General features: G+C 57.1%; 1 protein-coding gene across 2 annotated transcripts in view; it reads left to right on the top strand.

Annotated features, from left to right (window-relative positions):
* The window catches only part of KCNQ1 (potassium voltage-gated channel subfamily Q member 1), a 346,354-nt gene that overhangs the window by 262,510 nt on the left and 67,602 nt on the right, over positions 1-16,242 (top strand). Inside the window, exons 12-15 of one of the 2 annotated variants that reach the window (XM_027090651.1) lie at positions 6,933-7,008; positions 12,049-12,143; positions 12,970-13,016; positions 13,873-13,934. In XM_027090651.1, coding sequence (XP_026946452.1) covers positions 6,933-7,008; positions 12,049-12,143; positions 12,970-13,016; positions 13,873-13,934 — 280 coding nt within the window. Of the gene's footprint in view, positions 1-6,932; positions 7,009-12,048; positions 12,144-12,903; positions 13,017-13,872; positions 13,935-16,242 lie in introns of both variants that reach the window. The other variant, XM_027090650.1, reaches the window with a different exon arrangement.

The following is a 16,242-nucleotide window of genomic DNA, read 5'->3' as shown; positions in this document are numbered from 1 at the left end:
ATATCTTTTGCATACAGCTATCCAAATTGTCTCAGTACCATTGACTGAAGAGAACATTCTTTCCCCCACTGGATTGCAATAGTGCCTCGGTTATAAACACAGTGGCCACATATGCATGTTTGTGCTTCTGAATGTTTTATTCTGTCCAGCTGATCTATCCTCTACCTAACACGGCTGTGTTAAAAGCGTATTCTAATACCACATCTCTCTAATACACTCTACTCATCGCTGTAGCTTTACGGTACCTTTTGAACTGGCAGTGTGAGTCCTCAACTTTGGTGTTCTTCAAAATTGTCTTGTCTACCTTAGCCCTTTGCTTTTTCACCAATATTTTAGAATCAGCTTGAAAATTGTGCCCCCCGGAACTGAATAAATAAAAGCACTCTGCTATGGATTGGAAGTACGTTTGACCCATACCTCAAAATTCACCTCTTAACAAATATTGAGTCTTCCAATTTATAAACGTATTATGTAACCCTCAACTGATTTAGGGCCTCTTTAATTTCTCTCACTAATGTCTAGTATGTTTCTGTGTAGAGGTCTTGTTCACCTCCAGCAGATTTATTCTTAGGTATTTTCTGGGTTTTGATGCCGTTACAATTGGTATCTTTTTATTTCATTTTCTAGTTGCTTGTTACTAACATAGAGAAATACAATTGCTTTTTGTATATCATCTTTAAAACTGGTGTTCTTTCTAAATTCATTTAGCCATAGAATAATGTATCTGAAGATTCTGAAGGGGTTTTTAACGTATATGATTATGTCATTTGCAAATAATGGCAAAAGTTTTATTTTGTCCTGTCCAATTATTGTATCTTTCATTTCCTTCCCCGCTCCCGTCACCCAATGCACTGGCTGAGACTTTGGGGATAATATTAAGTAGAAACGGTAATGGCGGACATCCTTGTCTTACTCCCCATCTCAGGAGGAATATTTCACCATTAAGCATGACGTTTGCTTAGATTTCGTTTGCTTTCGTGTTTGTTTTTTACGTAATGGAGTTTCCTCCTATTCCTAGTTCTCTAAGGGTTGTGTTTTTAATTATGAACGGACCTTGAGTCTTATCACATGTTTTTCTGCACCTTTTGAGTGGCTTATATGTTGTTTTCTTACTTGTTCTGTTGACGTGGTGAATAATGTTGCTTGGTTTTCGGCTGCTAAACCAACCTTGCGTCACTGGATTGAACTACACTCCATCATTGATCTTTACATGTGGCATTGGGTTCAATTTGTTGGTATTGCCGGTAGGGTATTTGCATCCACGTTTACGAGAGAGACTGGCCTGTGACTTTTCTTTCTTGAAACATCCTTGTCGGGTTTTGATATCAAGGTTATACTGACTCATAAAAATCCTCTAAAAAGATTTGTATAAAATTGGTATTATTTCTTCCCGTTTAAGGAAGAATCTACTGGTGAAGTCATCTAGACCTAAGGCTTTTTTGTGTGTAAATTCCAAATCTAATTTATTTAATTAAAATTGGGCAATTTGGATTTTTAAGTTTCTTCTTACGTCTGCTTTTATATATTGTGGTGTTTTTAGGAATTAATCTATTTTACCTAAACTATCAAGATTATTTTTGTGCGTAATATCCTCTAAATAGGTTCTTAAAATATCTCTAGTTAGTCTTTTCAGAAAATCAAATTTTGGCTTCGTTGATTTTCCTTAACGAAATGTTCGTTTTTTATTTCATTGAATTGTGCTCTTATCTTCATTATCTCTTTCCATCTACCTGCTTGGGATTTAATTTACTATCGTTTAAACTTCTTGAGACAGACGTTGGCCTCTCCTCTTCTCTTAATATATGATTTAAGATCATAAAGTTTCCTCTAAGCACTATTTCATGGTACCTCAAGCACTTATTTTAGCTGTAAGTTGTGACACGGAACACTTTTATTGTGATTCAATTAAAAGTATTTTTCAATTCTTACCAGATTTCCTCTTCGATCCTTGAGATATTTAATTTCCAAAACACTTAAGGATTTTCCAGTTATCTTTTTCTCATTCATTTCTAGCGTAATCTCTCTGTGGTCAGAGAACATACACATGTGACTTACTTTCTTTGAAATTTGTTGGGACTTGCTCTTCAAGCCCTGCACACGGTCCCTTCTGGTAGACGTTCCCTGTGTGCTTGGGACGCTTCGATGCCCGTTGGGCACTGAGCACGGTGATCACATCAAGTTCCTCCTCCGTTCGTTCAGACGTGTCTCTGTTTAGATGTTTCCACAGCTCCTCTATCTGTTACCCACCGAGGTGCATTCAAATCTCCCACCATGATTGTGGATTTTCTCTTTCACCTTTAGTTCTTCCAGCTTTTGCTTTTATATATTTGAAGCTTATGTTGTTACGTACATACAGATTTAGAATTGATCTCTTCCCGCCAAATTCTGACCACTTTTTTTTTTTTTTGCCACGTGACATGCAGGATCTTAGTTCCCCAACCAGGGATGGAACCCCTGCCCCCTACAGTGGAAGCATGGTGTCCTAACCACTAGACTGCCAGGGAATTCCCTTGACCGCTTTTTAAATGATGAAATATCCCCTCTTCATCTCTGGCAATACTTAAAGTCTTCTTTGTCTTATATTAGTTTACCTGCACTAGCTTTCACTGGGCAACGCCAATGTATGTCTTTTTCTATCCTTTCACTGTCAACATCTCTATGCCTATCTATTTCAGTATATTTATAGGCAACATCAAATTGTTTTTTTAAATCTCATCTGACGATCTTGGTTTTTTAATTGGAATATTTAGTCCCTCTGCAATGCATGCAATCTGCTATCTCACTTTTCTTTTTCCCATTTGTCCCATCACTTCCGTTTGACTTCCTTTCCTGCTTCTTTGGGTTAATCAAAACTTGTTATTAATTAATTTTTATCCCCTATTAGCTTGTTAATTCTACAGTCCTTTATTATTCCATCAGTGGTTGCCCAGAGATTATCACACACATCCTTGACTCACTGGAGTCGACCTCAGATGAGCACTTTTACCGTTTCCCTGACAACACGTGGTGCTCACCACTGTTTATCTCCACTGATGCCTCCTCCCTTTTATGCTATTTTTATCATGTATCTTTAGCTATAGCTATGCCTTAAACCTCAGGAGACACTATCACGATTATTTCAGCCACTTTAATTTACTAACTTGAACTTTCTCACATATCTGTCCTTTTCTACATTCTTAATTCCTTCCTGTATTTCTGGGCACCCTTCTGGGACCATTGCTCTCTACCTGGGGAGACCCCTACGTCGTTCTTTCAGTGCAGGTCTCCCAGCAGTGAATTCTCCCGGTCTAGTTTTCACCTTCTTTTTTTTTTTTAATTAATTTATTAATTAATTTATTTATTATTTTTGGCTGTGTTGGGTCTTCGTTTCTGTGCGAGGGCTTTCTCTAGTTGTGGCGAGCGGGGGCCACTCTTCATCGCGGTGCGCGGGCCTCTCACGGTCGCGGCCTCTCTTGTTGCGGAGCACAAGCTCCAGGCGCGCAGACTCAGTAGTTGTGGCTCATGGGCCTAGTTGCTCCGCGGCATGTGGGATCCTCCCAGACCAGGGCTCGAACCCGTGTCTCCTGCATTGGCAGGCTGATTCTCAACCACTGCGCCACCAGGGAAGCCCTCACCTTCTTTTTTTATAATTATTGTAGCAAATATGCATAACATAAAATGTACCATTTTAACCATGTTTAACTGTATCATTCAGGGGCATTAAGCACATTCACGTTGTTGTGTAACCATCACCATCATCTCCAGAACTGTTTCATCTTCCCAAACTGACACCCTGTCCCCATTGAATGCTCACTCCCCATCCCCCTCCCCTCAGGCCCAGCCCCACCATCGTACTTTCTGTCTCTGTAGACTTGATGACTCTAGGTCCTCATACAAGTGGAACTATACAGAGTTTATCCTTTTGTGACTGGATTATTTCACTTGAACCTTCATTTTTAAGAACGTATTTGATGGGGTATAGCATGCTAAGTTGGTAGGAATTTTCCTTGAGCACTTTAAGGATGTCATTCTGGCTTTCATCCTTTCCATTGACAAGTCAACCATCAGGATAATGTGTCATCATTCTCACCCCCACCCCCCTGACTTTAGAGCTTCTGCAATGTTCCCTGTGGTCTTCAGCAGGGTTACTCCGATGGGCCTGGGTCTGTTGTACCTTGTCTCTCTCTCCAGCTGGATCCAAAGAGCCGTTTGAATCTGTGGCTTGATGTCTTCCATCATTTGGGGGAAATTCTGTGCCACTGAGGCTTCAAAATGATTTGTTCTCCATTTCGCCTCCTCTCCTTCTAAGGTGTTACACGTATTAGAACTTCTAACCTCATCTTACATGCCTTGCACTTTTTCCTAGATGTTTAATTCTACTTTCCCTCCATACTCTAACCTGGCTATTTTCTCCAATTCACAAATATTCTCTTCTCCTCTGCCAGCACATTCATCTACTGCATTTCTTAATTTCCATGAGTGTCCTTTTTGTTCTGGAATTTCCTTTCTTTCTTTTTCATATAGATTTTACTTCTCTGGTGAAATTCTCCATCTTGTCATCTATTTTCTTGAACCTACTTATCAAGGTTATTTTCAAGTCCTTATCTAAAAACTCTGAAGCAAACTGATGCAACTGTTTGCTCCTGAGTCTGTGGGTCGGCGTATTGGGCTCCTCACCTGGCTGGTCTCACCTGGCTCGTCCAAGCGGCAGCTGGGTGGTGACTGGGTGGTCTCAGCTAGCCTCCAGAGTCTGGAGCTGTTGGGCTGTCAGCCAGGGTGCCTCAGCTCTCCTCCACGTGGCTTTTCTAGCAGCCCAGCTCAGACACGTCCACATGGCAGCAGCATTCCATGATGATGGAAATAGTTGGGGGGAACTCTGATTGGGGGGAACTGCAAAGGATTTACACCCATCTCTAACCTCCCCCCGCCCACCCTCTGGCCATAAATTTTTACATTCCCCCCAAAGTAAAATTCACTCACCCCTCCAAGAGACACCAAAGTCTCCTGCGATTAGAGATGGCACCCTGTCCAAAGTCCAGCATCTTACGATAGGCCTTTTTTTTTTTTTCAGCCTCTGCCCAATGCCTGGTCCCCAAACCAGCACTATGCGTTTCAGGATTTTGATATGATGTACCCCACTTTGGGGTCCTAATTTCTTTTCATCTATTGCAGCATGGCAAACCACACCTAAAGTTAGTGGCTTCACACTGCAGCTCTTTCCTTATTCATGAGTCTGTGGGTCAGCCATCTGGGCTCGGCTCAGCTGGGAGGTTGTCCTGCTGGCTCTGCATGGGGTGACTCTCACAGCTGCAGTCCCCTTGGAGGCTTATCAGGGCCGGGTGGTCGAAGATGGCCTCAATTCACATGCCTATTGCTTGGTGCTGGCTCTTGGCCAGAGCACCATGATTCTCCACGCGGCCTCTCCAGCCAGCCAGCTCAGGTGGTTCAAGCGACCACATTCCAAGAGCACACAAGTTAGACACGGTGGGACTTCCCCAGCATGCTTTTCATCACAATAAGGGTCAAGGTCAGCCCAAATTCAAGCAGTGAGAAAACCAACTCTATCTCTTGATGCAAGAGCTACAAGTCTTTAAGGCATTCAATCTACCACATCTTTAGATCTGTTTCCGTGGTCTGTTTTGTCCATTTGTTTTCAGTCTGTTGAGTATTAAAAACAGAACAGAGGCTCCGTGATCTTATCCCTACAGATAATTCAGCTTTCTCTGGCGTGCAAAAGGTGCGGGACAGCGCACCTTGCTCCAGGTGGGGATTGAGGTGATTTGAGGCTATGGCAGGGTTGGGGGCTCTCATCTGAAAGCTTGGGGTGTTTGCCAGGACCCCGTCTCCTTGGTGACTCTGAATCGCAGTTCTCTCCTCCCCGGTGACGTGAGTCTGTGGAGGCCTCTGCTTAGCCTTTTATCCTTCTAGCAGCTGCTTCTTGCTCCGTTTCTCAGAATCTCACCCCATGCTGTGCGGCTTAGTTCACAAATGCTTCAAGGGGAAATTGCGTGAAAGGGGGCTTCCTTCCCTGTGGCCCCCCATTCACCAGGATCTTGGCCCATCAAGTCCTGGATGTCTTTGCAGCCCTGGACTCCTGCCGGCCCAGGGAGCCCCCTGCCTCCCATTCGGCTAGCGTGCCCCACACAACAAACGCAGAAACGCACACGTGGGCTCTCCCAGTTCGTTTCTCTTCTGGGATCTCAGCCCTTGGAGTCTTCCTTGCTCTCAAAGCCATCACACAGCTGTGGTGGTGTTCTCAGCAGAAGGTTTGGTCAGACGCAAGCCTCAGAGGCAGAAGGAAAATCCCCACTGGTTCCATGTGGATGTATTTCCTTCCGGTCTTTTTCCTATGAACATATATATATCAACGATTGTGTTTCCCTTTTTAATGATGTTTCTAGAAGGAACTTCAGAGGGGATACCGCACGGTCTCCTTAGCAGGGTGGCTCAGGTGGTAGCTATCCCTGGCTCATTTGTCCGGCAGCCCTGTATTTTCCAAGTGGGTACCGGTGGGCGGGCTATAAAACCTTCCAGCTGAAAGGACCTTAGCTGTCATCTGTTTGTACCCCTCCCCACGCTCCTAGTGAGCAGCCAGAAGGCCCAAGGGTAGAAAGGAGCTTCTGCGGCTCTACTGTGAGTGAGGGGCAGAGCCATTGCCAACTCGGGACCCTGACTCCTCCCCCACTTCTGAGCGACAAGCAAGGCGAGGGTCCCTCTAGGGTCATCCCCCTAATTTAAAGCCTCTTGGCCTCAGCCCCTCCTCCTGCCACCAGGATGTGAGCTTGCAGATCCCCATCGGAGGGGGTCGATCACGCTCCTCGTTTCTGGAAAGGCCCAGCCCTTTGCCGGGGATGGGGGGCACATTTGGGAAGCCTCCGAGCCCTCTGAGAGTGGTGGGCGCGGGATGACCATCTGGTCCGCACTCACGCCCTCCTCCCCATTCTCCACTGCAGGCTGCGGGAGCACCACCGGGCCACCATCAAGGTCATTAGGCGCATGCAGTATTTTGTGGCCAAGAAGAAATTCCAGGTGAGTCCTGTACTCAGCCCTCCTGCCCTGGTCCACCCACCCACAGCGCAGGCTGCGGGGTCCCCATGCCCTGCCGTACCTGAGACCTGACCCTTCACCCGTCAAACACCCTGCCATGACTTCAGGATCCGTCCCCAAGACAGCAGACCCTGGAGGGACACTTCCCTGATCGGCCTGGACCCTGAGGCCGGCGCAGAGCCCAGAGGCACGCAGAGCCCGAGGGCTCACTGGCCCCTCCCACCCCCAACCCGACAGGAGTGGGAGTGACTCGGGGAGGGTGCGGAGCCCGCCCTGCGTCACCTGGGCAGGAAGTGTTCTGTCCCAGGCCGGCTCAGGGCTCTTGTGCCCCTCGCCCACCCTGTGGGAGTCGGAACAGAGGGGAGACCCAGCCCTGCTCTGTGCCCCGGGGTGGCCCACCTTTGCAGGGAGAGGTAGGGTCTCTCTGGCTGGGCGGGGCTGGAGACTGTGGGCTTCCCCATCGGCACTCCTGCCAGGGGTGGGTCTCCTGCAGCCCCTGGGAGCCCGCAGAGGAAGCCAGCTGGAGGCAGGCTTGGTGCCCTCCTTCCTACGTGGGGACCGTCCTCCGTCTGAGGAGCGGGGCCCAGCTTAGCCCTGACTCTGAGAACATGGAACCTTAGGAAGCAGGGACCCTTGGGGGAGGCCATTCTCTTTCCAGAAGGCTTGGCCACTGGTGCCTTTCAAAAGTGAGTCCTTGGTGGAGCCAGGACTGGGGGTCGCCCAGAGCCAACCAACACCCACATCCCCTGGGCCTGCTTCGCCAAGCAGGGGAGGTTGGCGGGGGGGCTTGTTCACAGCCCCTGGGAGGTCACAGCGAGGCTGGGACAAGAGCCAGCCCCCTCCGGGCCGCACCTCCCACCCCAGGCTGAAGGCTTGACGCTGGCTCGTCCCAGCCCCCTCAGCAGAGCCCTCACCGCCCAGGCCACAGAGCCAGACTCAGTGCGGGGTTCTGGAAAGACCCCACCCCCCGGCAGCCCTGGGGAAGAACCCTTCCCCCGCTGGTAGTGGGAGCAGGAGCCCAAGGGGCTGGCCCAGGACGGCGTCCACGGGTGCCCAGCCCTCACACAGGCTCTGCCATGACACGACCGCCACTGATCCCGGCCCCAAGGACAGCCCTGGTGAGGCCCTGCCCCGGCCGCCCCGTTCCCGGCAGCACCGCGGCCCCCTCGGCTGGGTGGTTTGCACAGAGTCCCCGGTGGCATCCTGCTGCCTGCCCGTCTGTCCGCCTGCAGCCCTGGAGGGGGGCCGTTCCCCACCAAACTGGGCCAAGTTGTGCTAAGACTCCCGCCAGGGCCTGGGACTCCTCATTGTTGGAACAAAAGAGTCGTGGTGAATGCTATTGTCGCCCGGCGCCAGGAGGTCTGCCCAGCAGTGTTCTGGGCGAGATCCGACGGTCCCGGACAGAGGGCGTCTGGGTTCTGTGGCTGTTCCTCCCCCGAGGGCCCGCTGCCCTGGCGGTACCAGCAGAGGGGTGGCTTGGTGGAGCAGGGAGCTCAGGGGGCGCTGGGTGAGGGCGGGCTGGCCTCCTGGGGAGGGAGGAGGAGGAATGGCAGGACCCCCCTCGGGGGTCAGGTCTGGGCAGGACTGCTCCCAAGAGCAGAAGAGGCCCCCGGAAGGGCCACGATGTGTCGCCCTCGCTCGAGGGCCGTTGGTGCTGACGTCTAAAACCACAGACGTCAACCTGGGGAGCAGAGGGGTCAGCGGGGACTCTTCCAGGATGGGGATGGTCCCCAGCCTGAGCAGCTGGGCCACGAGCGTTCCAGAGCAGGCCCCGGCAGGGCAGAGGCCATAACCTCTGCCTGGGGCACTGTTGGGCCACGCAGGGCCATGCCAGGGTGGACAGCAGGCTTCCTGGGGGCTGCTTCCAGGGTCTGGGGCACCCAGCAGGGCAGGCGGAACCTTGGGGCTCATGGCAGGCCCAGCTCTGGGGGTGATGTGAGCAGCTTCCAGCTCAGAACCACAGCCCGCCCTGGGCAGATGGGCGCCACAGTGGCTGGAGCAGCTGTGGACGCTGGTGAGCGCCCGTCACAGACATGCAGGCAAGACCTCCCTTCCAGGCCGAGGGTCTCCTTTTCTGCCTCAGGACACAGGCCAGGGTCCTGCGAATGGCCTGGAGGCTTCCGGAAGGAGGCTGGGCAGCCTCACCTCCCCTGCTTCCTGCCCCTCCCCTCGGCGCAGGACCCCCGGGGGGCCTTCAATAAATTGGGCAGGGCCCTTTGAGCGGAGGCGCTCCCGGGAGCTTCCTGGTTTGAGCAAGGCCAGAAGCTGGGGCAGCAGGAGGCCTCCAGGAAGGAGGGACCCGTGCACGGACGTAGAAGCGGTGGACGAGTCCCTGGCAGTGAGGGGCTCTGTGGGGCTCCAGGGGCGGCGCCCCACCCAGGCCCAGCTGTCAGGGATGCCGTCCCTTCCCCCGCAGCAGCCCGTCTGTCTGTCTGCTGCACGCCCACCCCCATCTGGCCTCAGGGGCTGCAGAAGTGGCGGGTGGCCCCCCTGCCCGCCTCGCCTGCCGATAAGTACCCAGCTGGCCGCCCCTGCGTCTGGCCGGAGGAGCCAGAGCCTCTCAGCCCTTCACGTTTGCCTTGAACTCGCATGTCCACCGGCGGTCAGTCTGGACAGCCCGGCATTATCTCGACTCATCTCAGGCTCCTGCTGCTGCCAAGGAAATGAGCTCTAGAGAGAAAGCTGAGATGATGTCTCCAGCCGGGCCCCAGGCCACCACTCGACAAAGGCCTCCAGGAGCTCTGAGCAGACCCTGGTTGGGAGGCGGGAGGTGAACTTCTCAGCTCCGAGACGAGTCTCAGGGGGCCTGGGACCCCACCGTGCCACGGGTCCTGGGTGTCAGTCGGGCCTCGGTTACCCTGTTGTGGTCCACACCCTAGACAAGGCGAGGCTGGGGGTGGGCGGCCTGCTCACGAGCCCCACCCCACCCGCACCCCCGCTTCTGCAGACATGCACACGCATGCCCGGGCACACACACACCTGTCACCTGTACTCTTATGCCTTCCCACGGGGACATCCGTATTCACTTGTGTACACAGAGGCTCTTAACACGCTCAGGTGCCCAGATTCCCCTGCACGCTGTGGGCCGTGACCTCCCAGGGCGTCTGGGGGACCAGGGCAAGGACCCGCTCCATCCCAGGCCAGGCCTGCCCCACTTTGACCTCTAAACCCAGACTTCCCCTCTTCTGATCCCACCCCAGACGGCTCCAGCAGGCCTGGAGGTGCCCAGTATAGCTCACAGGAGGCCAAGATCACAACTCAGTGGCGTGTGCGCTGAACAGCAGTGCAGACCCTGGGCTCAGCCGCAGACACTGTCACGGCCACCTCGGGCTCTCCTGGCAAGAGCCAGTTCAGGACCCACTGGCCTTTCTCACCTACCATCTTACTTCATCCCCACTCCCTCCCTGCCAGCCAGAGGGCTCCGCATCCCCAACTCACAGAAGGACAAACTGAGCCCTGGGGTATTACCACTAGCCTGTAGCTAAGGGCCACTGTTACCCTTGTCATGAAACTGAGTGCATGGCAAGTCAGAGAGCCTGCCAGAGTCCCGCCCCCTCCTGACCCTGAGACCCCACCACGGGCCTCGGCATGTAGGCCACAAAGGGACACAGGGTGGTCCCGGGGCCCAAAGCGGGGCTGGGTGTTACTGTGAGGGCCCCGCCTGGCGGATCTTGAGGGAGCAGGAACCCCCTGGAATTCTTGTGCCCAGAGTCCCTGACAGGGAGGAGGATTCTGCGCTGCCCCAGGGTTCCTGGGGTCCAGGACGATGTGGGGAGCTGCGAGAACATAGTTAAGCCGCCAGCATTGATGGCAGGGCCCCTGGACATGTCTGAAGGGTGCCCAGAGATCGAGGCAGGACCCTGCCCTCAGGGGACCCCATCTTTCTGGAAGGCAGAGGTGGCCCTACCCTTAGCCTGGGGTAGCCCCAGTCTCTGGGGTGGCACCCCAAGGAGAAGGAGGCCTCAGGTGGGCAGGGAGGACAGGTGCCCTGGGGCTCCCGGGGTTGAGACCTGGCCCTGACCCTCAACGGGCCTCTGTGCCTTATTACTTCTCTCCCTCTGACCCGCCGGCCCCGCCCTGGCCTGCCAGCTGTCTGGCGTGTCTCTCAGGCCCCCTACACTCCCCAGCAAGAGGCAGGAACCTCCCAGCCCATCACTAGTGTGGGCCCTTCAGGGTTAATGAGACCACCTGGGGCCCCCAGCCCCGTCTCCCCGCGGTTCTCCCAACAGAAGTAGCCTATATCCCCACGCAGCTCTGGCTCGCTTGTGTGGGCGAAGGGCCTCCTGGGCCATCAGACCCCGACACGGCCAGCCCGATGCTCCCTGGGCGTTTTGCTGACGTCGTGAGAAGCCCCGTTCTCTCTGTTGTGGTCTTACCTGAGCCCCGGAGGCATTTATGGGCTCAGGGCTGGCGCCGAGCCTGGAGCTCTGGGGTTACCTTCCCTGCCCCCATGGCCGCAGGCCTGCCGTGGGACCAACCTCCCTTCCCAGGCAGCCTGGGAGCCCCAGCAGGAGGCCTGTCCCCCGGGGCCACCCCTGCTCAGCTCAGGGGACTGCCTAGGAAGGGGGTGGGGTGGGCCACCTCCCCGTCCCAAGAGCAGTGGGTGCGCCGGCCGACAAGCGTGCGGAGGGTGAGCTTGGGGCCCAGGCAGGCGGTGGCCGCACGGAGCTGTGCCCTCCACGCAGTGACTGGCGGCCATGCTGGCCCCCCGCCCCCAGGCCCTCGGCTGGGCCAGCTCTTCCAAGGCAGCTTGAAAACAGGGACCGGCGGCCTGGAAAGGGAGAGTGGGCAGGTCCCTGCGGGTGAGCGGGCAGGAAGCTGAGGCCCAGAGAGGCTGAGGTACCGGCCCAGGGTCACCCGGCTCCCGGGGAGGATGAGCCCGGCCACTGCATGTGCGCTGATCCAGGCCCGCCCCGTGGTGCCACGCGGGCAGCTCCTTAAATCCTGGAAGACCACGGAAGGCGGGCGCAGTCACTGCGCTAACGCTGCGCCCGCAGCGTGACTCTCTCTCTCCCACCGCAGCAAGCACGGAAGCCCTACGACGTGCGGGATGTCATCGAGCAGTACTCCCAGGGCCACCTCAACCTCATGGTGCGCATCAAGGAGCTGCAGAGGAGGTGGGCGCGCGGGGCCCAGGGGGCGGGGCCCGGGGGACAGGGGGATCTGAGCGGGCGGGGTAGGGGCGGGGGCTCACTCCACACATGGCCACGCCTCAGAGACGCTGGACACTTCACAGCCCAGCACACACCCTGTGAGCAGGGGCCAGGTCCAGCCCCAGGAGACAGCCCCTCCAGGAGAGGCCCTACCAGTTGGGAGCTGAGCACCTCAACCCCTGGTAGCCGACGTCCTCTGGCTTCTGACTTGGGGCCCACAGAGCTCATCCTCATGGAAGCAGCGTGGTCCTTGGGGGCCTGCGTGGGCTCAGACCAGCTGCATCTCCACGGTGGGCTGGCCTGGGAACCGAGCTCTGTGCGACGCAGGGTGTGGCTGGGAGACGTGCCTGTCCTGACCACAGGCCAGGCCAGGGGCTCAGGCTGCCCCCGCCCCTGTCGCTGACCTACTACAGGGGCGTGAAGCCCACCCAGCCCAGTGACCTGGCCTTGCCCCGGAAGGGCCCATTTGCAGGCCTGCCTCTCTGGGAACATTCAGGACACTGGGCTATCCTGGCACCCTGCTGTGCCCAGGGAGGGTGACAAAGGAGCAGCCCAACCACTGCCCTTCACCTCTGAGCGCCGCCCCCCAAAGCCCCCTTGGGAGCATGGGCCTCTGGAACCTGGGAGGCACCTGGCTGGTTTTTGGGTGGCAGTGAGGGGCGGCCCCCAGAAGGGGCGGGCAGCTTGTCTTGCTGGGCACATCAGCCCATCCACCCACTGACAGGCCAGATGTCCGTGCGGTGCCCTGGCCAAGCGTGAGCCGGTCTCCGTCTCCCTCCCTCCCCCCCAGGCTGGACCAGTCCATCGGGAAGCCCTCCCTCTTCATCTCCGTCTCAGGTGGGTTTCTGCATCGAGGCACCCTGGGCGTGGCAGCCCAGGCCGCACCCTCCTACCATCCCTCCACCCACGCCTGCCTCTTCCACCATCAGAAAGCGCATGTCTGGCAAGGAAATCCAGAGTGGGGGCAGGTAGACCCTAAGCAAATTGGCTTCAAACACGATTTACAGGGGATTTTCAGTTAGTGCAAGAACCGGCGTGCGTCCTTACAAATGGCGGGCTTTTCTAGGCCATTGATGTGAGTGTGGAAATGTGACCAGGACCCTGGGAAGGCGGGGGCCTGGGAGTGGGGTTGGGGGGTGAGCAGCCAGCTAGAGCGTTGGGGAGCAAGGTGGGTGCTGCTCTCCAGCTCTGAGGCTTGGCCTCATGTCCTCCGGGGGGGGCTGGGGGTCACACCAGGGAGGGCAGGGCCGGGCCAGGTCCTCGGGGTTGCCCTAGCCCAAGTTCAAGTGAGGGGTGCAGCTCACTCAGGGACAGGGCGGCAGGGCCGCAGGGGCGACAGGCCTCCCCGGCCAGAGCAAGTTCCCCCTTGGGGCGGAATGTCACCTTTGTACGGCGGGCACCATCTCAGGCAGCCCCCGGGCAGGGTGGGTGCCTGTCCTCTGAGGCTCTCGGAGGTCACAGAACCGGAAAGAGTGGAGTGGGGACAAGCAAGCCAGCGCCCGGCCCACCCACTGCCGCCCCTGAGGTTCTCAGCACAGAAGAGCTTCTAAGAGACATTCCCATAAGTTCGGGCCTTTGACCCTCACTCCCTCACCCCCATCGCCCTTCTCCCCGAGCCCAGTTGGGGTCACCTGCCCACCCCTCCCCATATGCCAGCCCAGGCGTCCCTGACTTGGGTGCTTTAACCCCACAGAGAAGAGTAAGGACCGAGGCAGCAACACGATCGGTGCCCGCCTGAACCGCGTGGAGGACAAGGTAGGCGCCCGAGCCCACGCCAGCTCTCGCGGGCCACGCGGCGTCGCTGCTGGCGGGCGGCGGGCAGCGGCCTTGGGGCCCAGACGGTGCCGTCCACAGCGGCGTTTCACTCTCCAGCTCTGTCCTGAGCGTGCAGGGCTTGGATGGTGCCCTAGGTGTCTGGGGTCTCCCTCCCTCCCTCCCTCTTTCCTTCCTTCCTTCCACCTGTGCTCGGTGTGGGCTCCCTGACGTAGGGCTTCAGCTCCTCTCTCATGTGCACTGGGCGTCGGTCCCCGCGGGAGGAGGACGCTGAAGGCCAGGCTGGTCTTAGACCTCTGACAAGTGGCATCATTATTGGCAAGTGGCACCGAGTGCCCACAGTTCCTCCCTGGCATAGCTGAGGACCGCCCGGTGCACGCTGAGGTGGGCAGTGTTGTCCACGCTGCCTGCGGCTCCCTCAGCCCCCAGCCCGCTTGCACTCAGGGACTCAGAGGTGCCGACAGGGACACGGGGGTGTGTCAAGTGGGGAGGGGGGGGTGTGGCTCCAGGACCCCCCTCCGCAGGGTCCTGACAGCAAGGGAGGTGGGGAGTGACGGCCGAGGCCCTGCTGGCTGTCCGGTGGGACGTGGACGCCGTGCCCCCTCCGCTCCAGGGCACCGGCAGCCTCGGTGGCCGGGACACCCCCGTGCCCGCCGGGCTCTGTGCCCGCGGCCCCGCCTCTCAGCTCCGGAACCCCTTCCCAGGGCATCCTGGGAGCCTCGGAGGATCTGTGGAATGGGAGGGGGCGGCCTGCGCCCTTTGAAGTCTCCGTGGTTTGGAGCAGGCTGTTATCTTGCCGAACAGCTCGTTCATCTACATGGACTTTATCTGAAAGCAGCCGGGGGGCTAAAAATAGAGGAATTTCGGTTGAGCAGGGATGCGTCCGACTCTCGGTTTCCTGGGCAACGCCTGGCTCTGGCCCGTGTCCATCTCTGCTGCAGCTGGGCAGGCGGGCAGGGGCACAGCTCCGGGTTCCTGCCCCACCCACCCTGGCCTGGGCCTGCAGGACGACCCTCTACCCACCAGCAGTCTTCCCTGGCCTGGGCGGGTATGGGCCACGATCCTGTACGTGGGGGAGGGCCACTGTCCAGGTGCCCACGGGGGCTCTCACTTCGGGCCTGGCCCTCTAGGGCTGTGTGACGCCAACACCCTGACCCCGCCGGAGGGCTGGCCCGTCTCGGTCAGCGCAGGCCTCGGCGGGCCTGGTGGCTCTCGTGTGCCCAGGCAGGTGGTCCAGTGGCAGATGCCCTGTCTGGCAGGATGGGTACTGAAGCTAGGAACGGCCAGCTCCACAGGCTGAGTGGCATCAGAGGCTCTGGGGCCTGGACTCCGCCTCTCTGGTGACCCGTCCTTGGCTTTCACTCGTCTCCTCGTGTGGGACCCGGGACACGGGGCTGGCAGATTCTGGGAGAAGCAGCAGGTGGCCACGCCCAGTACAGCAGACCAGGCACCCGGCTGGGGGGACCGGTGGGGCGGGGCTTCCAGACATCAACGGATGCAGAGGTAGAGCCGGGGAAAGGACCCAGGGCCCCCCACCCCCACCCCCGCCTCCTAGCCCAGCTCTGGCCAAGGCAGCCTTCACTGACTGGCCCCCGCCGCTGGCAGGGGTCGTGGTGGCCCATGGGCGCGTGAGCCGGCCCCCACCCAGCAGCCCTGGGAGCGCCCCACTGCCCTGTCATCCAAATGCGCTCACCCCTCCTCAAGTCCCTGCCCTGGTCTGGTTCTGTCCCCTGTCCCACTGTCCTGGGCCTCTCTTACGGCTCTGCCCACTGTTCCTCTGGACAGGCCACCCCTTGAAACCTAAACCAGAGCCTGGTGTCCTCTGGGGGTGATGAAGGGTAGGAGACAGGGTTCCCTGGAGCCATCTGGCCGCCGGTGGGGGTCTGAGAGCCAGGGCTCAGCCCTTGTGCAGCTAGGGTCGGTGTGGCGGGCTGAGGTGCGGCCCACGTTGGCCTTGGGGATACAGAATTATGGGCCCACATTTCTTCAGATCTGAACAACAAAGGGAAGGGTTTTCTGGAGTCCCTGATCCCTGGGGGCAAGGTTGGGAGCAAGGCCCCTGGTGGCCTCCACCGTCAGGCTCTGCGCCCGGGACAGGGGCCGTTTCTGGGCAGCAAGTATTCCGGATGTTCCGCACACGCTCAGGGAGATGGGCTCTGTGTCGCCTTCGTCCCCGTCCTGCCTCCCAGGAGCTGGTTCCGCCCAAGAGGCACAGTCATGCCCCCAGGTCTCAAGGCAGGGAGCAGGCCGTGCTCCACGCTGAATCTCTGCCCCGTGGACACGTGCTGGA

The sequence above is a fragment of the Aethalodelphis obliquidens genome, unplaced genomic scaffold (genome assembly GCF_003676395.1).
Source record: "Aethalodelphis obliquidens isolate GAN/ISIS:26980383/991018 unplaced genomic scaffold, ASM367639v1 scaffold69, whole genome shotgun sequence".
Lineage (NCBI taxonomy): Eukaryota > Metazoa > Chordata > Mammalia > Artiodactyla > Delphinidae > Aethalodelphis > Aethalodelphis obliquidens.
The sequence above is the reverse complement of the archived record's forward strand: the minus strand, read 5'-3'. Positions and strand labels throughout refer to the sequence as shown.